This window comes from Pipistrellus hanaki (assembly GCF_964339955.1).
Source record: "Pipistrellus hanaki genome assembly, chromosome: 8".
In the NCBI taxonomy this organism is placed as follows: domain Eukaryota; kingdom Metazoa; phylum Chordata; class Mammalia; order Chiroptera; family Vespertilionidae; genus Pipistrellus; species Pipistrellus hanaki.
Window position 1 is genome coordinate 43,985,032 of NC_140510.1, and position 27,935 is coordinate 44,012,966.

Sequence of the window (27,935 nt, forward strand, 5' to 3'; positions counted from 1 at the left end):
GGGCAGTGTAGAGAAACGGGGGGGAGGAGGAATGCCTAAGCATGTGTGTTTGGAAGCCAGGACGGCCATTCAGAGGTCAAGCACACGCTCCTGGGCCAGGGACCAGCTCCGTTATAATCTGAGCCTCTGAACCCTGCCTGGAGCCTCCAATCCGTTTAACGACGCGACGGGGCCGGGAACGCGCGCGCCCGCCTCGCCGAAGCTTGGCCCTCGGGGCGCGCCGTAGACGTAGCGACAGAGGCGTCCCGTTGCCTGGGAGCCGGGAGGCGCCGCTCGGCCTCCACCTCCGTGGAGAGGGCCCGCCGCGGGCCTGGGTCAGCATGTCGGTGCTGGACGCGCTCTGGGAGGACCGGGACGTCCGCTTCGACGCGCCCTTGAAGTGAGTCCCGGATATTCCACAGCCCCCACGAACCCCTAGGGGGCGCCGCGGCGCGCTCCGGACCGGCGGGCGGAGCCTGCACCCCACAGCGGCGGCCCGGGCGAGGGTTGCCGCCAGTGGGGTTGCGCCTGTGTGGGCACCGCGGGGAACCCTAGATTGGCCGGACACTGCGGCGCCGCCGAGGCCGGCGTCACAGCCAAAAGGGTCTGAACTGCACGGGTTCGGGCCCGCGCGATCCCGGCCCGGGGACCCGTGGGGGCCGAGCCCAAACCCCGCGGGGACCACGCAGGACCCGGGCGCCCAGGACGCCCACGCGAGCGCGGGGTGGCAGTCTCGTGTGGTGTGGACGCAGGAAACGGGGCGTCTGAAACTAGGCCTAGAATAACGGCACACATTGTGAACCCTTAGCTAAACGCCTGCCGTGCAGTGCTGGAGTCTTCTGCCAGTAAAATGGAGGAGGTGGGAGTAAGCATCCTCCAAAACTCCTAACCACGCAGACTAGTTAGTGGTAAGCCTCCGTCTGATTAGTCATCCAACCAATGCAAGAAGGAGCCCCTTTTGGAGCCCCTCAGACAGAAGCTTTTTAAAAGATCTCATGCTTTATTTTTTTATTTTTTTTTAAATATATTTTATTGATTTTTTACAGAGACGGAGAGTAATAGACAGCTAGAAACATTGATGAGAGAGAAACATGGATCAGCTGCCTCCTGCACACACCCCCACTGGGGATGTGCCCGCAACCAAGGTACATGCCCTTGACCGGAATCGAACCCCGGACCCTTCAGTTTGCAGGCGGACGCTCTATCCACAGAGCCACACCGGTCTGGGCAAGATCTCATGCTTTAAAGAGAGAAGTTAGAAATCTGTTGGCCAAAAGTCCAGGGGGAAAAATGCCCATTTGCATATTAAATGTTGGAAAACAGTAAAGCCAAGGTTCTTGGGATAATGACGTGCGACTTATTAGCCACCTATGATTCTTTATCATGAACAGAACCCAATTACTAATAGGTGGGAAAGTGAAATGTTAACTTTCAAGACTTACTCGTGACTAAATATATAATACTACTATGTTCTTAGAACTTTTAAAGAGCCCTAGCTGGTTTGGCACAGTGGATAGAACATCAGCCTGTAGACTGAAGGGACCCAGGTTCGATTCTTGGTCAAGGGCACATGCCCAGGTTGCGGGCTCATCCCCACTAGGGGCAGGCAGGCAGCTGATCAATGATTCTCATCACTGATGTTTCTCTCTCTCCCTCTCCCCCTCCCTTCCTCTCTGAAATCAATAAAAATAAATAAATAAATTTAAAGAGTTAAAAAGGAAGAGAATGTATGAAATTATAAACTATAGTTACATATTACACACTGATTTTTTCCCTGTTATTGTGGGATTCTTTTTTTTTTTTTTTTTTTTTTTTTTACATTTTTATTGACTTTTTACAGAGAGGAAGGGAGAGGGAGAAAGAGTTAGAAACTTCGATGAGAGAGAAACATCAATCAGCTGCCTTCTGCACGCACACTACTGGGGATGTGCCTGCAACCAAGGTACATGCCCTTGACCGGAATCAAACCCCAGGCTGACGCTTTATCCACTGAGCCAAACCGGTTAGGGCTTGGGGGATTCTTGATCCAAGAAAACATCCATTTCATGAATAGTTTTAGTTATTAAACAGTTAACAGATGCTTGTTATGTTCTGGTTATTGTGCTAATAGCTAGAGATACAAAATAATAGGAAATTATTTATCTCCCTTCCCTACACCCATGCTAGTGCAAGAGATATACATTGACAGCTGTTTTTAAAAATGTGATAAACACTATTCAAAAAACATGAACAAAAAGTTGGGGAACCATAGAAACAGAACAGTTGATTCTGCCTCGGGAAGGCCTCAAAAAATAAATAATATTTGAATTGAGCTCTGAAAAATGGTTAGAGCCTAGTCAAGGAAACAAGGAGAAAAGTATTCCAGAAAGGGGGGGGAAAAAGGCAGAGTCTTGGAAATATAAACTTCATTGGTGAGAAGGCAATGTCTGGTAGGTAGAGGGTGGAGAGAGGTACAAATGGAAAAACAGATTAGTCAGATTGTGAAATGTTCAACTGGAGATTTTGAACTTCATTTTTCAGGCAGCTGGGTGCCATGGAAGACTGGAGCAGGGAAGTGATATGACCATATCTGTATTTTCAATAAGAAATTGAATTGGTTCTATGGAGAATGTGTTAGAAGACTCTCCTACATATTCTGGTTTTTTTGTTGTATTCTTTGATAGACTGGATGCATTGTATCAGCAAACTATTCTTCATTACTTTCTTTTGTCTCCTGTTTCTAATTGTTTACGAAGTCTTGATGATGCTTTGCTTTGCTTCCATACTTTCCTCTATTCAGAAACCTCTGGTGGTTCTCCACTGTCCACAGGTTAAGGCCCATTTCTATCTGACTAGCATTTATGGTTCTCAGGTTCTCTGTAATCTAGTCCTTACTTCCTAACCTAACTATATTTCTCACTACCTCTCAGTATAGACCTTCTTCTCCAGCCAGGCCAGTTTCTTCACATTCCTTTATCGTTTCTTATTCCTGTGCCTCTCTCCCTCTCTCCCAACTCTCTCCCCCCTTTCCTTCCCCTCCAAGTCTTACCTCTCCTTCTAGTTCTGGCTGCTCTTTATGCGCTGGTCATTCCAGTCACTTATCACCAGGTTCTTGGAGTTTTTGAACACCTTATTTTCAATGCATGAGCATTTGATACTTTATACTCTTGGCTGTTTTATAGGTATATGTCATTTTTCTCCCTACCTAGATTTAAGCGGGTGTATTATAGCTTAAAGCGGGGAACCCTATTTAAAATTGAAGTACTTATATTTATTTTAGACAAATGAAAACAAGACCTGGAGAAGTCCTTATTGATTGTTTAGATTCAATTGAAGACACCAAAGGAAATAATGGGGAGAGAGGTAAGTATATTATCTAATACATTTTATATTTCTGGTTTATATTAGGTGGAGAATAAGATATGAAGAGCACTATATGTAATTCTGAGAGTGATAGCATTAAATCCACTAAGACTTTCCTCAGGCTGAAATGGAAGAAAGGGTAGGTTTAAACCTGTAGCCAGGGAATACAGGTTCTTCCCTCAGGTCTCTGGTCCTTCGGTAAGCCCTGATTCTGACATCAGCTTTATCCAATGTAGCTGTTAAAAGCCCAGGAGCTTTGTTTACAAGGGTCATGTGATAGTTCTGACTTTTGGATCTGCCTCTCCCAAGAAAAGAATAGTGGGTATTGGAACATAAATAAGCCATAGCTATGCTTCATGAATTTCGCTTCCTTTTAAGAAACCCAAGAGCACTGAAACCGGTTTGGCTCAGTGGATAGAGCGTCGGCCTTCAGATTGAAAGGATTCGATTCCGGTTAAGGGCATATACCTTGGTTTCGGACACATCCCCAGTGGGGTTGTGCAGGAGGTAGCTGATCAATGTCTCTCCCTCATCGATGTTTCTTACTGTCTCTCTACCTTTCTCTCTGTAAAAAATCAATAAAATATATTTTAAAAAGAGAAATCCAAGAGTAATGCACAATCCCCTATGACTGACACCTAGAGATCGACATGTGGAGAGCAAATTCAGTTCTGTATTGTGAAGTCTAGTTATAAGTTATAATCAGAAAATACTGTGTGAGACGTCTGTGCATGTCGCTGAGGAGCAACAGTCCTGGGCTCTAGAGTCCCTCTCAAAACAAATTTTTCCAAGCAGCTGTGTGGAGCCAGTGACCAGTGGTCAGAGGCGTTAGATGCATATTACTGTTATTCAAGATAAAACATAGGAAATAAGGAGTGGGCAGCTTAGTGAATCTAAAAAGATGTTTGTGAGGATAGGAGGTTTATTAGGGTGGGATATAACCCTCTTATTGAAGAGAAAAAGTGAGGAAAAGGAGATCTCATTCAAGCAAGAAGGATCAGTAAATCCTAGAGCTAGAACAGTAACCATTACTGCTATAACATACTCATTGCAGCATTTGAGTGGCGGATTCCTCTCTGAACCTTTCTTCTCTGTGAGGAGAACCTAGCATCATCACCAGCTACAGGTGGATACTGTCAAAAGCTAGAGCCCATCATTAAAGAAATGCTTAGATCACATTTCTGAAATGCTTCCTAGTATACGCCAAGATCAGGTGAGCATGAGGTATCAACACCTGATAGCAAACAAGAAGTCTTAGTGTGTGCCTTTGGGGATGGAATAATAATCTCTAGATGGTCATATCTTGAAAAAACAAACACCTGAATTACCTTAAGGAAGCCAAGAGAAAGTTTTGGTCTCATACAGATTGGCAGGAGTTCTTATGTGACATTCCACCTACTGGTCCAGGCAAAGACTAAGTGTACTCACTGAGTGCAGTACCCTATACTACAATAGCACTGTGAAGGAGGGAAGAAAAACATTTCCTGGCCAGAAATCTTACTGTTAATAAAAATAACACACCTCAGAAACAGTTGCTCAGAAAATGAAATTTTACAGGAGTGTACAGAGCTTCTGGCTAATAAGAAAGTAAGAAAAATGGACCGTGGCCAGGTGACTCCAGCTGTTGGAGCATCATCCTGTACACCAAGAGGATGAGGGTTTGATACCAGGTCAGGATACATAGCTAGATTTCGAGTTTTATCCCTGGTTGGAGCGAGTACAGGAGGCATCCAATTAATGTTTATCACATTGATGTTTCTCTCTCTCTCCTCCTCCCTCTTCTGTAAAATCGATTTTTAAAAAAACATTTTTGTATAAGGATTTTTAAAAATATAAATTTTATTGATTTTTTACAGAGAGGAAGGGAGAGGGATAGAGAGCTTAGAAAAATCAATGAGAGAGAAACATCGACCAGCTGCCTCCTGCACACCCCCTACTGGGGATGTGCCTGCAACCAATGTACATGCCCTTGATCGGAATCAAATCTGGGACCCCCTCAGTCCGCAGACCAGTGCTCTGTCCACTGAGCTAAACTGGTTTTGGTCTGTGTGAGGATTTTTAAAAAGGGGGGAGGGAGAAAGAATCCTTTCTTCTAGCTATCTCTTCCCCCTCCTTTCCAGAAGTGTGAAAATAACACATCTAAGTCACTCTCAAGTTCAGAAGCCCCATGTTAAAACTATAAATATCCCAAAAGATTAGCACATTTAATCCACTTCAACTGTAAATACTCTGATATGGAATTACCAGATTAGCTTTTTCACACTGACGCTAAATAAGAATGAAACAGCCATATTTCAGTGTTTGGAAGATTAAGAAAAACAGGGAGAATTATATTTTGGTGTTTGGGAAGACAGGAACAGTCTATGCTTGGAATACTGGGTTTGGATTTGTACGATGGGTCCTTTAGCAGGACAAAGGCAACATAAGAATGCTGGAGACTTGTCGGAGATGTACCAAGAACAGAAAAACAGATGATCAGAGTTGTCAGTGATTTTATAAGGCAAACTCTTTGACCACAAACAATCATTCTTGCATGCGCTACTGTCGTCCATTTGTCCCTCCAGACTCAGCACCTTCTCCACCCTTTCTCCTTTCTCCTGAGAAACTGTACAGACTACGTCAAAGGTCTTGTACACTCTAGCTTCTGGTTGGAAAAACCAAGGCAGAAGATCAAAGGAGGCAGGAGAGTGCAGTCTGGGTGTTTATTCCCCACGTTCTTTCCTCTCAACACATTTGGCTCTTTAAGACCTTGTTCCTTCATTTGGTTAATTGCTCCCTGTCCTTGTCCCTCTTGGCCTGGGTGGTATAGATTTACTATATTCACTTATGGTTCCTGACAACCCACCTTTGTAATAAATCCTTTTGTATAGAAACCTCAATTATTCTAATTTGAGTGTGCCATCTGTTTTCTGTTTGACCCCAACTGATAGATGCAATGTCCACTCTTCTATGATCTTGTGTGAACCTTCCACTCTAGCCAGGCTGGGTTACTTATCATTTGTCAAGCATACCATGTAGTGTTCTGCAGCTTCTCTTGAGGACACCTTCCTTTATTTTTAGAATCTCCTATCCCATCTCACCCCAACATTCATACATGTTTAGTCTCATTTTAGATATTCTAGGGGTTTTCAGGGAGGAAGGAGTATGACCTGGCTATAGATTACTCATAGAAGACCTCTATGATTATAATTTGTTGAAAAAATGTTGTTAAACAAAGTTAAGAGAGTTTTTAGGGCTTCTCAATGCTATCATAATATGCTGATCCTATATAATAAAGAGGTAATATTCAAATTGACCATCACACCCTCACAAGATAGCCGCCTACAACCAGGCCAGCAGGGGGGTTAGTGAGGGACGACCAAACGACTGAGCAAGCAGGCTGTGTGAGGTGACCAGACCAGCCGGGGGGTTAGTGAGGGACAAACAACTGAACAAGCAGGCAGTGTGGGGCAACCAGGCTGGCAGGGGGGCCGTGATGGACAACCAGGCCAGCAGCAGGGAGCAGCAGTTGGGGACAACCAGGCCGGCAGGGGGGTCAGTTGAGGGCAATTAGGCTGGAGGGGGGGGTATAGAGAGGGGTGCAATTGGGGTGACCAGGCTGGTGGGGGGCGGGGCAGCTGGGAATGATTAGGCTGGCAGGGGGCAGTGAGGGGCAACTAGGCCGGGGGCGGGGGGCAGTTAAGAGCGACCAGGCTGGCAAAGAGGGGGCAGTTAGGGTGACCTGGCCGGCAGCAGGGGCTGTTAGGGGCAATCAGGTTGGGGGCAGGGGGCGGGCACAGGGATGACCAGGCAGGTGAGCTATTAGTAGCCAGCAGTCTAGGATTGTGAGAGGGATGTCCGACTGCCATTTTAGGCTCAATCCCTGGGCCTAAACCGGCTGTCAGACATCCCCTGAGGGGTCCCAGATTGGAGAGGGTGCAGGCTGGGCTGAGGGGACACCCCCTCTTGCACTAATTTCATGTACTGGGGCTCTAGTTGTATTATAAATCTCTAAGATACATAGTTTACTATGTTCAGATTTACTTTACTTTTTTTTCCCCCTTGGAGCTGCTGATACTGGGCCATTAGTTTCATGTTCATCTTATTTTGTATTGCAAAAATAAGCTCTTACTTAAGGTAACCTATTTTTGTTTGCTTTTAGGTAGACTCTTAGTAACAAATTTAAGAATTCTCTGGCACTCTTTGGCATTCTCAAGAGTCAATCTTTGTAAGTATCTTCATTAGATAACAACACTAGACAACAACAAAAAATACTTTGTCAAGTGAACTTGCACAGTGGCTTTTACTTCCAAAAAAACTATACTATAAAATATGTGGAAAACTTTATTTATTTATTTATTTATTTATCCTCAACCCAAGGATATATTTGTGTGTTTTTAAAATATATTTTATTGATTTTACTGAGAGGAAGGGAGAGGGATAGAGAGTTAGAAACATCAGTGAAAGTGAAACATTGATAGTTGCCTCCTACACACACACCCCTCCACTGGAGATGAGCTCTCAACCAAGGTACATGCCCTTGGCCAGAATCGAATTCAGGACCCTTCAATCCAAGGGCCAACACTCTATCCACTGAGCCAAACTAGTTAAGGCCCAAGGATGTTTTTATTGACTTTTAGAGAGAGAAACTGGGAGGGAGGGGAGAGGGAGGAGAGAGAGAGAAACATCAGTGTAAGAAAGAAACATTGGTTGCCTCCCATACTCACCCCGATCAGGGATCGAACCCACAACGTATGTATGTGCCCTGACCAGGAATTGAACCCACAAGACAACAATCCAATCCAGTACTCCTATCAACTGAGCCACTTGGCCAGGGCAAAACTTTAAACTGATAAAAGTTTCAGAAATCCTTGACTAGCCCCTAAGTGCAGCATAACTTAAAAGAAATGTTTTTCAGTCTGTCCAGTTTATCTCCTGGACATATAGGAGATTAGTACTTTTACATTGAATGATTTTGTTTGTCTTTTGTTTATCTTTGACAACTTGCTATGACCTGTTTCAAGCAATCCCCAAAAAGGGAAATCTAAATTGTAATAGAAAGATACAAACTTTTACTGTGTTAAATTTTGTTTAACTTACTTTAAAAAACTATTTTGACCCTAGCTGGTTTGGCTCAGTGGATAGAGCATTGGCCTGTGGACTGAAGGGTCCCAGGTCTGATTCAGATCAAGGGCACATGTCCAGGTTACAGGCTTGATGCCCAGAAGGGGGCATGCAGGAAGCAGGTGATCAATGATTCTCTCTCATCATTGATCTTTCTCTTTCTCCCTCTCCCTGTCTCTATCTGAAATTAAAAAAAAAAAAAAAAAAAAACCACACACACTTATTTTATATTATCTAGATAGACATTTTTTCTTGATGTAGTGATGCTAAGATTTTCAGTAAGCAATATTGTACATTTTAGAGAAGTAAATTTTCTTTGTCCAATGTTATGAATGTGTTTGTTCAAAGGGGCAGAATTGACTTTCCATTTCTTTTCATTATTTAACTTAAATTTGTAGTTGTTTCATGAAAATGTTTAAAAGCTATATTTTTACATTTAATTTTTTAAAACTTAAAAGTTCTGTGTATAGATTTTTTTTTCCAGTTTATTGTGTTACATTCTTTAAATTTTTTGCTTTTGAATTTTAGCTATCGGTTACAACTGCATACTGAATATTACAACAAGGACTGCTAACTCTGTAAGTCTGAAAAACCTTATTGAAATATATATATAGAAGAAACATGAGATATTTGAAGTTGGTTTTGTTTTCACTGTGCGAAATTGCTTTTAAAATCTGAACTTTTAAATACATTTGTCCTTACAGAAATTACGAGGCCAAACTGAAGCCCTTTATATACTAACAAAATGTAACAGTACTCGTTTTGAGTTTATATTTACAAATTTGATTCCTGGAAGTCCTAGACTTTTTACTTCTGTGATTGCAGTACACAGGTATGATAATACTTTGTGGATTACTGAATACTTTTATAATAATTCTATGGTATAAAGATTTAGAGACTAAAGTTTAGAAGTGTGGTGCTATCTTCCTTCAAGCTCTATTGCAAATATCCTGAAGATATATAGAAGAACACATTGTATTATCATTTAGTAAACACTTTGAAGGTATTTATAAAGCACATAGAACTATTGAAGATTCATTAAAAAAATTTCTACTGAAATAGTAACAAGGGAATAGAAAATTTATTCAATGTAAATAACAAAGTTATTTAATTAATGATTTAAAAAGATCATTTTTCTAATAGTAGAAAATATGTCTGGGTGTTTTCCCCAAGGAGTTTAATTGTTTTGTTTTGTGGTTATTTTCGGTTTTTTATTTGTTTGCTGAATTCTTTTTTCACCACCTCAGTTCCTTTTTAAAAAAAATAAATCACTTATTCTTAAACATTTATTTCATGTTCTTTATTGATTTCAAAAAGGGAAGGGAAGGGAGAGATAGAAACATCAATGAGAGAACCATTGATCAAGCCCACAACTTGGACATGTGCCCCTGACTGGAATCAAACCCAAGGACCCTTCCGTCCGCAGTCTGACGCTCTATCCACTGAGCCAAACTGGCCTGGACAAGCTCTTTTATTATTATATTTTAATCAGTCCTAAGTGAGCTCTTTTTTTTTAATCAGTCCTAAGTGCTATGATTTTTTTAAAAAGCTTGACTAAGATGACAGCAAAATAAATATATATATATATATACAAATTTATACACACATGCACACACAGATATAATATATATATATACACACCATTGTTTTAATTTGCATGTACTTCTTTTATTACTAGCGATGCTGAAATTTTTTTTTTTTTTTGGTTATTTATAGCTTCTTATTGTAAATTTCTTAATTATGTCTCTATCAGCCATATACTGTATATTGCAAATGTATTTCTTATAAATTTTCCTAGTTTCCTAGTTTGTTAGTTTTTAATTTTGTTGATTGTTAAATCTATATAGTGGTTTAGTGTTTTGTTTTTGTGTGTGTGTTTTATATATATATAATTCACATAACATAAAATGTAGTATTTTAAAGTTTACACTTTGGTAGTTTTGGTATATTCACAAGATATCATTACTGCCCAATTATAGAATATTTCCATCACCCCAAAAGAAACTGCCATAGCAACCACTGATTTACTTAATGTCTCTATGGATTTGCCTATTCTTGATATTATATATAAATGGAATCATATAATATGGTGACCTTTTATATCTGACTTCTTTTTTAAATTTTAATTATTGATTTTGAGGGAGAGAGAGAGAGTTTTGTTGTTCCACTTATTTATGCATTCATTGGTTGATTCTCGTATGTGCCCTGTCTGAGGATCAAATTTGCAAGGAAGCTACCCTGCCAGGGCCAGCTTCTTCTTTTTTTTTTTTTAATAAGTCAATTGACCCATCTTTTTTCTTTTTCTTTTTTTTTAGAGGGAGAGGAAGGGAGAAGGAGAGAGAGAAACATCAATGTGAGAGTGAAACATTGATTAGCTTCCTCCTACACAGCCCCTACTGGGGATGAGCCCAAAACCCTGGCCTATGCCTGACCTAAACATTGATTAGTTCCCTTCTACACACCCACTACTTGGGGATTGAGCCCAAAACCCTGGCCTATGCCTCACCTGGAATTGAACCAGCAATCTTTCACTGCCTGGGACGATGCCCAACCAACTGAGCCGCACCAGCCAGGGCTGTGTGTGACTTCTTTCACTTTATATATTGTTTTCAAGGTCTATCATGTTGTAGCATATATCAGTATTTTACTCTTTTTTATAGCTGAATGATACTCCATTGTATGGACACATTTTGTTTATTCATCAGTTAATAGACATTTTTGTCTATTATGAATAATGCTGCTGTGAATATTTGTGTGTAAGTTTGCATGAAAACATATTTTAGTTTTCTTTGGTGTATAGCTAAACCTTAGCTTTTTATTTCACTTTACCTAGAGAAGTAATGTAAAATCAAGTTTGAAAGGAACATGGAAGCTGCTTTTCTTTTCTTTTCTTTTTTAAAAAATATTTTATTGATATTTTTACAGAGAGAAAGGGAGAGAGAGAGAGAGCTAGAAACATCGACCAGCTGCCTCCTGCACACCCCCTACCGGGGATGTGCCCGCAACCAATGAACATGCCCTTGACCAGAATCGAACCTGGGACCTTTCAGTCCGCAGACTGACACTCTATTCACTGAGCCAAACCGGTTTTGGCTGCTTTTCTTTAATAGTATAAAAATGTTATGTGTTTCCCAAAAAATAATTTACAACATAAATATTGTAGTTTCCATTTTATCCCCTGATTAAATATTAATAATTACAACACTGAAGGAAATTAAGATTTATAAGCAAATGTTTGTATCCTACTTTCACAATTTAAATGTTAGAAGGTTAATTGGAGTAAAAATGAAAAAATTATCACTGAGTACTATAATTTATATGAATAACTTCTAAAGTTATTTAGGCTAAGAAAACCTTTTAGTTTCAGTATATGGATAAATTAGTCTATATTTTTGTGGAGTGAAATTAGAATTAATTAATCAAAAGTTAAGAATTTTCTTATAGTAGACAAGATATGAAGCAACCCAAGTGCCCATCAGTAGACCAGTGAATAAAATGTTGTGGTACATATATACAATGGAATATTACTCAGCCATAAAAATAAAGTGAAGTCTGCCCTGGTCAGATAGCTCAGTTGGTTAGAGTGTCATCCCAATATGCCAACGTTACAGGTCCAATCCCCAGTCAGGGCACATATAAGAATAAACCAATGAATACATAAATAAGTAGAATAAACAAATCTCTCTCTCTCCCTCCCTCTTCCTCTCCCTCTCCCTCTTCTTCTTCCTCTCCCTCTCCCTCTCCCTCTTTTCCTCTCTTTCTCATCCTCTCTAAAATCAATAAATGGAATTTCTTTTTACCAAAGAGTGAAATCATAACCATTTGTGTCCACTATATGTGAAAGCTAAAGAATAAATAAATGAACAAAGAAAATAGAAACAGACTCATAGCTACAGAGAACAGACGGGGGAGTGGGAGGGGAGAGTTGGGGGATTGGTGAAAAAGGCAATGGAATTATGAAGTACAAATTGATAGTTATAAAATAGTCACGGGTGTCCCGACCAGCGGGAGATCAATGTGGGGGCGAGGAGGCACCTAGAAGGGAATGATAGAGGACAGGAGACGCGAAGAAATGGAGGCAAGACAGGGTTCTGATCAAGCCTCGAATTTTATTGTTGAAGCTGCAGTATATATACAGGCTGTAGGGGGAGGTTGCCGCGGGGACATTCCAAGGCGGGGCAAACTATGGGGGGAGGAGCAGGGAGGGGACGTTGAAGGGGTCTTCCGGAGCAGGATGTGTCCTTCGGCGATAGGTTATCTTTAGCTTCTGGCCAAACCGCAGGGCACCACGTGATCTCTGGTGACTGTGAGTTGTAAGAGGAGTTGGAAACTTACTCCCAAGATGGAGTTGTATTTTCTAAGATAGAGTTGCTTGTATCAACTCTGATGGCTCCCAACACACGGAGATGTAAAGTACAGCATGGGAAATATAGTCAATATTCCTGTATAATAAAGAGGTAATACACAAATTGACCCTCACACCATCACAAGATGGCTGTGCCCACAGCAGAGGTGGGGTTCCTATAACACAAGATGGCTGTGCCCACAGCAGAGGCAGCATTCCTATAACAAGCTGTAATGAGTGATCAGCAGGGACCTGAGGCTGCATGGCACCGGGCCTGGGAGGGGGATCTGAGGCCGCACCCCCCACCTGGCAGGGCTTGATAGGGGACCTCAAGGCATGCTTCCCCCCACACACACCGGTGCTGGGCATGGGGACCTCAGGCCACACACCCCGCACCTGACCAGGAGACCTCCTGCTGTGCCCCCTGCCCAGCAGGGCTTGATGAGGAACCTCAGGCCATTTCCCCCACCATGGCATTATGCCAGGGGACCTGAGGGTACACCCCCAACCCGGTGGGGCTTGACAGAGGGGGAACCGGCCAGAACTGGATCTCACCTAATGGGGGTGAGGCCAGCCTGGTCTGGATCTCATGCAATTTCGAGGCGTGTGCAGGTGGGCAGGGACTTGACTCTGGGTCTCATGGTGCACCCCAGACTCTGACAAGAGGAAGATTTTCATATACATTTTACTAATTTTCTTTTATCTCTGACACTTCTATTATAGAGAAAGGGCAAATAGCAATATTAAAATATCTCCTCTAATCTCCTTTTAATGTGCACACATTTCATGCACCAGGCCACTAGTGTTATAATAACTATGTATGGTGCCAGGTAGGTACTTGACATGCCAGGGAATTACTTTGTAATGTATGTGATTATCTAATCACTAAGCTGTACACTTGAGACTGATACAAAGTAATATTAAATGTAAATTGTGATTGAAAAATAAGATTTTAAAAGGTTAAGAATTTTCTTCTGTATTTATTATTTATTAATAGAGAAACATGGAAAGAAAACAAAATTATAGATATTTTATACACACACTGTCCTAGAGTTTGTCCTAGGGTTATTTTTGGAATTGGTACAGATTCATTCTAATTTTCTGTGTAGAGGTAGATGTGAGCATAATTTGTTCAAGTTGTAGTGAGAAAAAGAATAATGGTGCCTTTGACTAAAACAAATGAAGGGAAGTATTTTGATAGAAAATTTTTTTTTCATGTCTATTATATAGAAGCATTGTTTCTTGGTTTGAGAGAAAATCTGTGCCCTCTCATTGTGCTGTGTAATATGTAGTGCCTTAAAAATTAGACATCTAAAAAATAGTTTTGAGATAAAATATGTAAGTGCTACACTAAAATGACAGTCTACAAAAGACTAATCACCAAAACTTACTGAAAAGAATTTTTTTAATATATTTTATTGATTTTTTATTTACAGAGAGGAAGGTAGAGGGATAGAGAGTTAGAAACATCGATGAGAGAGAGTCATCGATCAGCCACCTCCTGCACACCCGCTACTGGGGGTGTGCCCGCAACCATGGTACATGCCCTTGACCGGAATCGAACCCGGGACCCTTCAGTCCTCAGGCTGACGCTCTATCCACTGAGCCAAACCAGTTTTGGCTGAAAAGAATTTTTTTTTTTTAATTTACTGTGATAATTACTTGAGTGATGTATATAAGTACTAACAATGGTATATTTTAACATAAACAAAGAAAATTGCATTTTCTGTTTGGTTTAGCCTTTTGTTTGTTCTCTTTTATAGAGCATATGAAACTTCTAAAATGTATCGTGATTTTAAATTGAGAAGTGCACTAATTCAAAATAAGGAACTAAGGTTATTACCACAAGAACATGTATATGATAAAATCAATGGAGTATGGAATTTATCCAGTGATCAGGTATTGTACAAAAAACTAATGAATCTTTTGGATCTGTGCCTTGGTAATCATTTTTCCATTTATCATTAGGTTTATATATTTATTTAATTGTTAAAATTAGCATCATAACTCTAGATAAATTAACATTATAACTCTTCATATAAAATATAATTTTCATATTTTTATGGTTTTGTCCTGTTTAACATTTGTCCTACATTGCATTTAGAGCTGGGATGGACCTCAGAGATCATCTCTAGTTTAGCCTCTATTCACTTATAGATGAAAAACTCAGGCCCTTAACAGTCAAGTGACCTCACATACTAGTTTATTTATTTATTTATTTATTTTAATATATTATATTGATTTTTTACAGGGAGGAGGAGAGAGGGATAGAGAGCTAGAAACGTCGACGAGAGAGAAACATCGACCAGCTGCCTCTTGTACACCCCAACCGGGGATGTGCCCACAACCAATGTACATGCCCTTGACCGGAATCAAACCTGGGACCTTTCAGTCTGCAGACTGATGCTCTACCACTGAGCCAAACCGGTTTCGGCATCACATACTAGTTTAGCCCAGAGCCATGATCTATCCCTAAGCTACTACACTGCACTTCACATCTTGATAACCTATACTAATGGAGGAGAGCTAGGGGTTGGAACATCACAAAAGTTTTTAAATCTGGTCTTTATGGAATTAAATATATAATTCATTTGGTGACTCCTGTATCCATTATTGTAGCTTTTCATTTACTCTTGAAATTTATTACTAGTTGAAACATGTAAGCAACTAATAGTTGGAAGAAGTAACATTAATTTCTAGAGAAAAATTTGTCTCTTACTAAGAATAGTTTCCAGTTTTTATGTGTTACAACCTAGATTACACTGACAACATGTGTTAAAGCTGTAATATTTTTTTTTAATATATTTTATTGATTTTTCACAGAGAGGAAGAGAGAGGGATAGAGAGTTAGAAACATCGATGAGAGAGAATCATCGATCAGCTGCCTCTTGCACACCCCCTACTGGGGATGCGCCCGCAACCAAGGTATATGCCCTTGACCGGAATCGAACCTGGGACCTTTCAGTCCGCAGGCCGACGCTCTATCCACTGAGCCAAACCGGTCCCGGCAAAGCTGTAATATTTTAATGAAGAGCATCTTGCTAAAATAAACATTGAATCATAAACTTAAATTATAAATAAACTTTGCTTATTTGAAAAATTCTAGTTTTAAACTATGATAAAGGTTCTATAGGATATATACATTCCCTATCTGACTAACTCCTTTTCATCAGAAGTCAGAAAAGTTTTTTCTGTAAAGGGCCAGATGGTAAATATTTTAGACTAGAGGCCCAGTGCACGGATTCGTGCATGGGTGGGGTTCCTCAGCGTGGCCTGCACCCCCATAATGTGGGACCCTTGGGGCATGTAGCAGTGCCAAAATGGCAGGTGGCTGGGGAGGAGTCCCAGCCAGGGCCTGGCGTAGCTCTTCTGCCACTCAGCCTGGCCCCGCTGCCACAGCTGTGCTCACCATTAGATTGTAGGCTTTATATGGGTAGGAGTGAAGTTACTCTATTCATAGTCAGATCCTTACCACCTAGCAGAACAGCTGGCATTTTTAATTAAGATGTTCCAAAATGATCAGATATATCATTTTATTGAAATAGGGATATTACTGTCAACCTAATTAAAGTTTATTGAAAAATAATAAATAAAATATGCCCTTCTATTATTTTTTAAAGTCTTTATGGTATTTTATAAGTTCTCTTTTTCTAAAATAAGAGAAAACAATGTTATAAGGAGTTATTCCTTCTAAAGTTAGATTTAGTATTGTTTAATGGGACTTGGGCTGGGAATAATGGTGACTAAAATTTTTTGTATGATAATTTTTGCAAGGTAAGAGTAGAGGGGGAATATATGTACTTATATGTGTTCTTATTAATTTCATTATAATTGGAAAATAGGTGACCTTTTTTGCTGTTTCAAACTTGGTCATTCCAGGAGAAGGCTTTTAAAGTTTTGAGTTTGTTAGTTAATGTTTTATGTGCAACCTCAAAGTATAAAATAAAGAAAATTCTTCTAATGTATGTGGTGGGGAGGAAGTGGAAAATGATAGATAAATGATAGAGGGAGATAATTTTGGTGCCATGTTATTAGGTCTTACAGATTTTTTTAGGGCACTTGGCTATCATATTGGGATAATTTTGAAAGATGTTGAGGGGCCTGTAACTATAGTTTGATTTGTAGTTAGTGTGGAAGATCTAACACTTGACAATGCTTACTGTGTGCCAGACACTGTATTTACATGGGTTATTTAATCAGGTATTCATTTTACATTTCATACAATGCACCAAGAAGATATTTGCCCCTGGGTCACACAACTGGTAAGTACTGGTGGTATAATGATTATCTAACTCCAGAGCCATGCTCTCAGTAATCTAATTGTACTCCATAATACCCGTACTCAGTTCTGGTATTTGCTGTTGCAGTGATTATTAGAATTATTCTGGTGCTTAGAAAATAAAGAATAACTATTCAAACAAATTATCATTGATGTATCTCTCGTTACTCTCCTTTATAGGGAAATTTGGGAACCTTTTTTATTACCAATGTGAGAATTGTGTGGCATGCAAATATGAATGACAGTTTTAACGTCAGTATACCATATCTGCAAATTGTAAGTGCATGATGCATTTTGATTACCTCATTTTAATGCAGAATAATTAATTTTTGTTCAACAGTTAAGAGAACTTTGGGAATTAGATGAGTTATCTTTCTGCCCTTTTAAGTGGCAACAGTTTAGCTGAGAGCATACTTTTAAAATGTTGATAATTTACTATTTCAACATAGAAAAGACCCAGTTGTACTTATATTCAAGGGAAACAGCACCATTACAACTTGCTATTAAGAAAGAAATATACTGGATTCTAAAACTTAGTTTTCATACAGATTAAAATGTGTGTTTTTTTAGATTCCATTCAAAGGGTCTTGGCTACTAAAGTTTCCTATAACCTTTCTATGATGCAGGTATATTGGTTGTCCCTGGGCATGGGTTCAGCATACTAATCCATACACTTTATTTTGGCTTTCTTGCTACTTTTTGCTCAAACAAAAGGGATTTTTTTTTTTAAATCCTCACCTAAGGATATATTTAGAGAAAGGAAGGGACAGAGAGAGGGAGAGAGAAAAACATCTATGTAGGAGAGAAACATCAATCAGTTACACTCCGACTGAGGATTAAACCTGCAACCTTCTGGTGCACAGGGAAGGGCATTCTGCTCCCTGGAGGGAGACTTCTGTTCAAACCCTTTTTTTTTTTTTTTTTTAAATATATTTTATTGATTTTGTACAGAGAGGAAGGGAGAGAGATAGCAAGTTAGAAACATCGATGAGAGAGAGTCATCGATCAGCTGCCTCTTGCACACCCCCTACTGGGGATGTGCCCGCAACCAAGGTACATGCCCTTGACCGGAATCGAACCCGGGACCCTTCAGTCCCCAAGCCGACGCTCTATCCACTGAGCCAAACCGGCCTCGGCTGTTCAAACCCTTTTAAAGACAGGATAAAATCATTCATTCTTTGAATGAACTGTTTACATTGTATTCTGATACAGCTTTGGTGAAAGAAATCAATATGGTTTTTGATGATAATGGTTTTAGCTTAAGTTGAAGCTGTTAAAATCCAAAATAAGAAGTAACTACATCTAAGACCAGTTTGTTTTGGGAAAATATAAAAGTGGTTCTTTTTACTCTGCTGTTGATGCTATGAGAAACAAATAATAAACAATAAACTGGAGAATTTCATTTTACATACAATCCAGTGCAAATTAGATGGAACATAAAAATACTTAATGAAAATCCTATGAAGTTATTCTATGATAATTGCCTTTAATGTAGTATAAGAGTAGTATTAAGACTAAGCAGTTTCATTAATAAATATTTATGGATTAGATACAATGTATGAATATTTGGAAAATGTCATTTTTAAGAGACTTCTTGGCCTATGAGAAGGATGATTCTTTGGAAAATATTCCCAAGCCTATCTTTTGCTAAATTGTTTGATTTCTGAGTTACTTTAAAATATCTAATCATCCATTTGCCTGATATTGAGAAGCTGCTCTGTGCTAGATGCTAGAGATACAATCAGAAAAATCAGCCGGAACCGGTTTGGCTCAATGGATAGAGCGTCGGCTTGGGGACTGAAGGGCCCCGGGTTCGATTCCGGTCAAGGGCATGTATCTTGGTTGCGGGCATATCCCCAGTAGGGGGTGTGCAAGAGGCAGCTGATCGATGACTCTCTCTCATCGATGTTTCTAACTCTATTTCTCTCCCTTCATCTCTGTACAAAAATCAATAAAATATATTTAAAAAAAAAAAAGAAAAGAAAAGAAAAGAAAAAGAAAAATCATGAACCAGAACTTCACAGTTCCTGCCATTAAGGAGCTTTCTGTCAGGTGGTGAAAAGCAACACGTTAAACAGAAAATCATAGATACTGATGCGAAGAAAATTATTTCTGGCCATTTAACAAAATACAAGAATTTATAATCATGGCTGGGAAGATGTGACATAGTCCACATAGGTATTTGATAAATTGGTGCTTCTGGTGTTCATTGCTGTTTTATCTTGTATTTACATGTGTTTTGACTTACCTAACCTAAATTCTATAATGCTGAATAATTGATGAGTAGTAAATACTAGTAACCTGTGCTTTCTGCTCTTCAAATAGGGTACTTCTTGTTCTTTAAGAGTACAGTTGCCAGTATGCCTTCCTGATGAATTCAGCCAGGCCCAAACAGCTTGCAAGCTGATATCATCACAGTCTGTCACTAAGGCAGTCATAGTCTAACTTCAGCTCATTTAACACCTCAGCCATTGCCCTGACCCCATTCCTATATATATCCTTGCCAGTTTCCATCTTACTATATCTCTGTGGGAGTATAATGAAGGAAAAAATAATTATTTTATTTAGGCTATGAAAAATGGTTTATTGTATGAAAGTTGAAAAAATATGCTAAAAATTCACTACTATCAGATAATAAAAACAGCATTTTTTTTTCTTTTTCATTTTACATCTAGCGTTCAATAAAGATTAGAGATTCAAAATTTGGGTTAGCTCTTGTCATAGAAAGCTCTCAGCAGGTAAGATACTTAATATTTTTATTAATCTTCAATAGATTTTTTTAAACTATGTGAGTCTACTTTTAGTTTTATTTATACTGTAACCAGTTTACATCCAAGAAGAATCTTAGCTCTAACATGAAGTTATATGAAGAGTTTGAAGTCACGCAGTAATTGTCCCCATAGAAAGAATCCTGGTTATGTTTCTTTGTTGGACAAACATACTCATTACTATCATGATTATCATGTTTAATGACAGAGTCAAGTGACTGTATTTTTTGTGCATTATCTCAATCTTTACACAACTCTATGATACAGTTACTATTATTTTTTCATTTTACAGTCAAGGAAATGGGGCCTAGAGAATTTAGGAACCTTGCCCATGTTCTCACTAGTAAATGGTAGGGGTAGGTTTCAATTCAGATCTGATTGATTCACAAGACTGTGTTTGAGAAACACAGATATATATAGATATACATACACATTTGAGACTTTATTTTCTCAATATTATATTGTATCTAATTATAAATTGCTGTGCCCCATTATAACAGATTTTTTAAGAAATAGATTTAAATAAAAATTTATTATTTGTGCCGAAGCCGGTTTGGCTCAGTGGTAGAGCGTCAGTCTGCGTACTGAGGGGTCCCGGGTTAGGTTCCGGTCAGGGGCATGTACATTGGTTGCGGGCACAACCCCGTTGGGGGGTGTGCAGGAGGCAGCTGGTCGATGTTTCTCTCTCATCGACGTTTCTAGCTCTCTATCTCTCTCCCTTCCTCTCTGTAAAAAATCAATAAAATATATATATATTTTTAAATTTATTATTTGTAAAATCACTCCTCTTCTCATTTCTAAGTTTAAATATAAATGTCTACTTTCCCATGGCCTGTTGATTCAAAGCTGCCATTTACTGAGTGCTTATTGTGTTCTAGGAATGGTACAAAATGTCATTATACATTTTTTTAAATATATTTTATTTTTTTATAGAGAGGAAGAGAGAGGGATAGAGAGTTAGAAACATCGATGAGAGAGAATCATCAATCAGCTGCCTCTTGCACACCCCCTACTGGGGATGTGCCCACAACCAAGGTACATGCCCTTGACCAGAATCGAACCTGGGACCTTTCAGTCCACAGGCCGACGCTCTATCCACTGAGCCAAACCAGTTTCGGCTACATTATTTTATTTAATACAACTTGTTAACCATTTTATGGTTAAAAATTTGAAGCTTAAAAAGAATAAAAGTTTCCCAGCATCATATAGTTAGTAAATTTTTTAATGATATTTTTTATTGACTTCAGAGAAGGAGAGAGAGATAGAAACATCAAGTATGAGAGAGAATCATTGATTGGCTGCCTCCTGCATGCCCCACACTGGAGATTGAGCCCATGACCCAGGCATGTGTCCTGACCAGGAATCAAACTGTGATCTCTTGGTTCATAGGTTGACACTCAACCACAGAGCCATGCTGGCCAGGCCAGCTACTAAATTTTTCATTTTTCAAGGTGATAGCCTCAGGTAGATCATTCCCTTACCTCTTTTCAAGGTCTTCACAATAAAAACTTATTCCCTTGGCCATCACAATCTACAGTATATCTTTAAACTTGAAATATCAGGTTTGATATTTACAGATTAAATGATGTGATATATGGATAGGCTTTAAAATAATCCTGAGTGTGTGAGGGGAGGAAATCTGGGGAAGGGTGTGGTTACAGATGGAAGAGTAAACTGGATGTAAACTGGATGATTGCTTCTAGGATGCTTACTGTACTCTTTCTATTTTTGTTTATGTTTGAAGTTTTTAATAATAAAATTTTTATTTTAAAAAACCAGCTTACATATTATGCTCTGAAATAACAATTAGAGCTAAAATTCATATGTATAGCCTTAAATACCATTTCTCTGGCTTGTTTCTTGTTTTTTCATTAATTTTCCTTGTAGAGTGGAGGATATGTTCTTGGCTTTAAAATAGATCCTGTGGAAAAACTACAAGCATCAGTTAAGGAAATCAATTCACTTCACAAAGTCTATTCTGCCAGTCCTATATTTGGAGTAGATTATGAGATGGAAGAAAAGGTAATTTGCTCACTGTGTGAAGTACAGTGTTTACTAAATTATTTTCACACAATTCTGATATAAATACATTATGTACAATTTACTTTTAAACTATGTTTAAAAGGACAATTAGACAGACTCTGCTCTTTGCTCACCACCTGTCTTCTCACGGGCTGCTTCATCATTAATTCCTGCCCTTCTCGGTGAGCAGCCTATCCAGAGAAGTCTCCCCATATACAAGGCTCCTTGATGTAGGCAGACTAGAATCTCTCACTCTGTAAGCTTTGTTTTTATTCTACTTCAGCCTCCCATTTGCACAGGCAAACCTTCAGACACCATTTTCTTCCTCCAAGTTCCTACAGCATAGCAACTGCAGGAGTTTGCTCCACCAATATGGCCTGTGTCCATCCCTATTCCTCAGTTCCTGTGCAAGACCAGTTATGAAATATTTTCAATATTATCCCCCCATGGTTGCTCTTTATCTCCCCATGATATCTCGTTTCTCACGGTTTGACTCTCGAGGTACATCAGCTCTCTTTTGGCTTTACTTTCAGCTAGGACCCTTGTCATCTGATTTATCACTATGTACTCACCAGCCTCTGCATTAGAGACAGGGCCCTCTCTGTGCGTTCTATCAGTACCCTCACCAGAGGCTAGCTCATGGAACTCTCACCGACCACTCCATCACAGCTCCCCTTGCTCTGTTTTATTGGGCCCTCACTGTATACTCTATTGTTGGAGTCCTTGTTATTCACTCTTTCATCAGTGTCCCTAACGGTACTCAGCATGTTGAGCCATATCACATACCACATATATTATCTATATTAATTTCTCATTTAAAATTTTATTTTAGTAATTTAATTAAGTAAATAATTTTCAAAGTCAGTAAAATACACTAGACTTGGTTGAGTATCTCAAATTTGGCATACTTAAAATGGCAGCGTTTTTCTCAAAAGCAGCATCCTGCTGATTTATCTATTTATTTACTATTTATCTTTAGCATTGTCAAAGTAGGCTGTACTCAAAACCACAGAGTTCCCCCGTTTGTTTGTTTGTTTGTTTGTTTGTTTGTTTTAGAGAGAGAAATGTTGAGTTGTTCCACTCATTTATACATTCACTGGTTGAATTCTTATCTGTGCTCTGGGGATCAAACTCACAACGTTGGCATATCGGGACAACATTCTAACCAACTAAGCTACGCAGCCAGGGCTTTTTCCCATTATCTTACTTTACACATTCAGTCAATTATACCAGTCTCTTCCCTGTTCCTATCTCCTCCTTTCCATACAAACCCAACTTTAATCCTAACTTCACTATTTTTTATCCTAGGCAAATCTAAGTTTCAGTTTTCTTATTATAAAATGAAGATAATGCCCTTGCCAGTTTGGCTCAGAGGGAAGAACATCGGCTTGTGGACTGAAGGGTCCTGGGTTCTATCCCAGTCAAGGGCACATACCTCAATTGCAAGCTCAATCCCTGGCCCCAGGTGGGGCACATGGCAGGAGGCAACAGTCAATGTGTCTCTCTCACATCAGTGTTTCTCTCTCTCTGTCTCTTCCTCTGCTTTCCACTCTCTCTAAAAAAAAATTAATGGAAAATAAATTAATCCTTGAGTGAAGATTAACAAAAAACAAACAAATATATTTTTTATTGATTTTTTACAGAGAGGAAGAAAGAGGGATAGAGAGTTAGAAACATCAATGAGAGAGAAACATCGATCAGCTGCCTCTTACACAACCCCTACTGGGGATGTGCCCGCAACCAAGGTACATGCCCTTGACCGGAATCGAACCCGGGACCTTTCAGTCCACAGGCTGATGTTCTATCCACTGAGCCAAATCAGTTTCGGCAAACAAATAAATTTTTAATTAAAAAAATAAAATGAAGATAATATCTCTTTAAACGTTATTGATAGCCTAAACAGCAAAAGAAGATATTGATAGCCCGGCAGGCCTGGCTCAGTGGTTGAATATCTATTGACTTGTGAACCAGGAGGTCACAGTTCAACTCAACCCCTAGTATGGGGCCAGCATGAGGCAGCAGATCAGTGATTCTCTCATCATTAATGTTTCTCTCTCGCTCTCCCTTCCTCACTGAAATCAATAAAAATATATATACTTTTTAAAATTATTGATAAAAATGCTTTTGATCATATCTATAAAATTCTTGGTACCTGTGAGATACTTGGCTTTTTAGTTCTACCCATTACTTCTCTCTTCCCCCTTCTTTGGCCCCAGTACATATAATAGCCTACCATAATAGCTCACTCTGTCACATCATACAAATCCCTCCTCCAGCTACCTCTCCAGGGAGGTCTTCCCTGACTATCCATCTAAAATGGCAACTCCACCCTAACCGGTTTGGCTCAGAGGATCAAAGGTCTCAGATTCTATTCCAGTTAAGGGCACATACCTTGGTTGCAGACTCCTCCCTGGTCTGGGCCTTGATCAGGACTGGTACAGGAGGCAACCAATTGATGTGTTTCTCGAACATCGATGTTTCTCTGTCTTTCCCTCTTTCTTCCACTCTCCCTAAATATCAATGGGAAAAATATCCTTGGGTGAGGGTTAACATTAAATAAGTAAACAAATAAGCAAACAAACAAACAAATAAATAAAATGGCAACTCCCATCACTTTTTTTGTCCTTCATTCTGCTTACTTGCTTTATTTTTGGTAACACTAATCAGTCTCTTCTGCTATAAATAAACTCCATGAAGTCAAGATTTTGATCTGTTTTCTTTAACCATTATATCTCTAGCAGTCTCAACTGGTACATAACAGATTCTTAGTGAATATTCATAGTTGTTGAACACATGTTTGCCATTCACTGCTCTAAGAACTTTATATGCATCATCTCATTTAATCCTTTCAACAATACTATGACATATATTATCATCTTCATCCACAGTTAAGGAAACCTTAGATAGGTTAAATTACTTGTAACAGTCACACAGCTTGAACATACTTGAAACACTGAGGCTAACCTCAGAATATGAAATCAGTTCACTCTCTTGTCAAGCAATACCCTTGTACCCTCTGCACCATCCCCCCAAATTACCTATCAATAAAGCCCACGTTTTTTGAGCTGATATTAAAGAATTTGAGTAGACTTAAGTCTGCCTTTCTCACCTTATCTGCACAGCCACAGCGTCTGGTTGTACATGTACACTGTTCAACTCTAGAGAACATTGTTCACATGAACTTTAGTGTGAATGATGCTCCCTAGTGTTGTTCAATACTAGAGCCCTACTTAGTTCCTTCTGTCTCATGGAACTCTTTTATTCTGATCATATGGGTTATTCATTATTCTCCAGCCACATCCTGTGATTTTTCACCTTTGCTGATGCTGATCCCCTCTGCCAGAAATACCCTTTCCCCTAATCCTCCCTAAGAATATCATCTTCATCCTAAAAGCCCGAGATCAAGACCTTTATGTCATGAAAATTTCTGGGATTCACAATTCAGAAGTTGTGCTTTCTCCAAACTTTTTGATTATAATAGATATTGCTTTTGTTACAGCTACTTTCGTATGTTAAACCAATGATATTAGTAACATTTTACCATTTTCAGCTAATAAAAATGGCAATTTCAGATGGTTCAACCTAATACTTAGTTATTTGTAATTATGTTTTATCCTTTACCCCACCTCCCACTAGATTACAGACCTTTCTTGGTTAAGGTCAGGGACTTTAAACCCTTGGTAGCACTAGTATAGTACCTAATATACCAAGGATACTCAAGTATTTGAAAAACAAGTTCATAAGTATGAGTATTAAATTGTTTTAACTTTTAGAATACTCCCTACAAAACTTAGTTATTTTACTTTTCATAGGTTCTACTTAAATGATTATTTGGGGGGAAACTTTGTTTTATTTAACTGTATGAAAGAAAATCAGATAAAGTTCAATGAGAGTTTTTTCTTTTAGAATATCTGTATTATTTTATAATTCTATCTGTAAGATTTCTTTTAGAATATCATATTGAGGATGTGTAAATTTGTTGTCATTTTAATTCTTTTGATGATATCAATTTCAGATTTAAAAGCTTAGGTTTAACTGACTTATTTTATTACCCAAGTTAGTTTTAATAGAGTATGTTATACAATGAATTTTATAAGACTTGAATAGTTTACAATTGTGTTATCCTTTTACAAATTTATAATTCTCAGCAAATTTTACTAAAATTATTTAATTAACATTGTCTCTTTAATGCATTTTAACATCTGATTTTCAGCCACAGCCTCTTGAAGCTCTGACAGTTGAACAAATTCAAGATGATGTAGAAATAGACTCTGATGATCACCCAGACGCTTTTGTGGTGAGCATCACAAAGGAGGTTACTCAATTTCTTGTGATTCTGAGTCACGTTTTATTAAATTATAGATTAAGTATGTAAATACCATTTTACTTGAGACTTTTGAGAGTATTTTAAACATAAGTTGGAGTATAAATTTTTTTTTAAGTTATGGATTTTGTGTGTGTGTGTGAAAATATTATTTTAATTACCAAACGGGGAAATAGTTTGAGAACAGTTATTCAGATTTCAGAATTGTGAAAAGTTTTCCATATTAATAGAAAATGCTAAATATAGTTAATTAAATTAATTTAATATCTGTGCTTTCTAATTATAGGTATTACCTTCAATTTTTAGGTATTTTATCTTAAAATGAATATCCATTTTAACAATAAACTTTACTGTTTCTAAATTTGTATTATGTAATTAATAGTCAAAATAATAATAATGCTTACTTTATATTATGGTCTAAAAATCTGACCAGAATACTCTCTGAGAACATATATTTCTAAACAAAAATGTGGAATTAGGATAAAATATTTAATTATAAACTTCTACTATTATCTTAAACTCTATGAATTTGCTGATTGCTTTGTTTTGTTTTGCCAGCATCTTCTTGTAAACAAAAAGTAGGGGTGATATTTCATTACCCTCTAAGTTATACTTTTTATCTTTTAACAATGCTAATTATACATGAATAACAAAGCACAATTTTTAGAGCTTAAAGCACAACTCTTGATTATAATAATAATTACAGACAGAAAAAGCAAATTCTGCTACCAGCATTGTAAGATAATTAAGAAAATTATTAGACACATAGTAACAGAATATAAAATATATTGTCACAGAATTGTTCTGTAAATTAATTACCTGTTCCTTTGCTTACTGACCTATTATAATATTATGTCACATAATTTTCTTTATGTTATAGGCTTATTTTGCTGATGGCAATAAGGTAAGGATATTTTACCTATAGCATATAAAAAAAAAAAAAACTTTCTATTTTCCAACATTTAGTATTCACAAACTTATGTGAAACCTATTTTTTGTTTTTTTCCTCTTCCATGCCTACCTTCTCTATTCCCATCTCATCCTCTTATCTCCCCAAAAGCAACAAGATCGTGAACCTGTATTTTCAGAAGAACTGGGGCTTGCAATAGAGAAATTGAAGGATGGATTCACCCTACAGGGACTTTGGGAAGTAATGAGTTGATCTTGAGTTGAGCTGGATTTTTATTTAAAGATATCTCAAGATTAAAGATACTAGTTGTCTTCTATAAGGCATGGAATAGTTTTTACATTTACAAAAAAGTTTTTAAGAAAGAGTTTTTTAACGCTTGAAGAAAATTTCATTTATGCTTTAACATCAGTTTTTAAAAAAATTATATTTGAAAATGTATCCGGTTTATAAATATGTCTATTTTGTTCCTAATACTTGTAAACTATTAGTCTGTGGATATTAAATGAATGTATCACATTGGGTTTAATAAAAAATTTTATGCACTTAATGTTTTGAATGTATTGTTTAAAAGAATAAGATTATTCTTATGAAGCAATCAAATTACAACTGTTAACTATAAAAATCTGCTTTAAATGTATGATTTAAATATAATGTAAGCCAACTCTAATATAAATTACAACCCTTAAACTTGTCATTTTTAAGTTATCATTTCTATAAAAATTATAGCTAACTCTGGAATATATCAACCCCCATGTAAAGTTTTGAGCAGTTTTATAAATTCAATATAGTTTTGGCAAGAATACATTTTATTTTGTAAGTAATTTTAAATAATTTATAAATAAATAGTTCATTTATCGACTTCA

The 27,935-nt window shown here is 38.1% G+C and overlaps 1 protein-coding gene across 2 annotated transcripts; it reads left to right on the forward strand.

The window, feature by feature from the left end:
• Positions 1-148: 148 nt before the first annotated feature.
• Positions 149-27,935, forward strand: BBS5 (Bardet-Biedl syndrome 5). 2 transcript variants are annotated; one of them, XM_084892352.1, is made up of 12 exons: positions 149-379; positions 3,239-3,321; positions 7,463-7,528; positions 8,953-9,002; positions 9,129-9,256; positions 14,533-14,668; positions 17,229-17,324; positions 19,724-19,786; positions 21,704-21,838; positions 26,052-26,135; positions 27,043-27,066; positions 27,223-27,935. In XM_084892352.1, exons 1-12 carry the CDS (start codon positions 321-323, stop codon positions 27,322-27,324), a joined length of 1,026 nt encoding a protein of 341 aa, XP_084748478.1. In that variant the 5' UTR covers positions 149-320; the 3' UTR covers positions 27,325-27,935. The 2 variants fall into 2 exon arrangements, with proteins under 2 accessions (XP_084748478.1, XP_084748479.1); XM_084892353.1 differs by lacking the exon at positions 9,129-9,256 and having other exon boundaries at positions 288-379; positions 27,223-27,934.

What these genes read in the sequence shown, in the direction of transcription:
- BBS5 (XM_084892352.1), top strand. Translation starts at nt 321, where the DNA reads ATGTCGGTGCTGGACGCGCTCTGGGAGGACCGGGACGTCCGCTTCGAC. An exon ending in AGGAAATAATGGGGAGAGAG is followed by an intron (nt 3,322 to 7,462) that starts GTAAGTATATTA and finishes GTTTGCTTTTAG; the next exon opens with GTAGACTCTTAGTAACAAAT. An exon ending in TCATAGAAAGCTCTCAGCAG is followed by an intron (nt 19,787 to 21,703) that starts GTAAGATACTTA and finishes TTTTCCTTGTAG; the next exon opens with AGTGGAGGATATGTTCTTGG.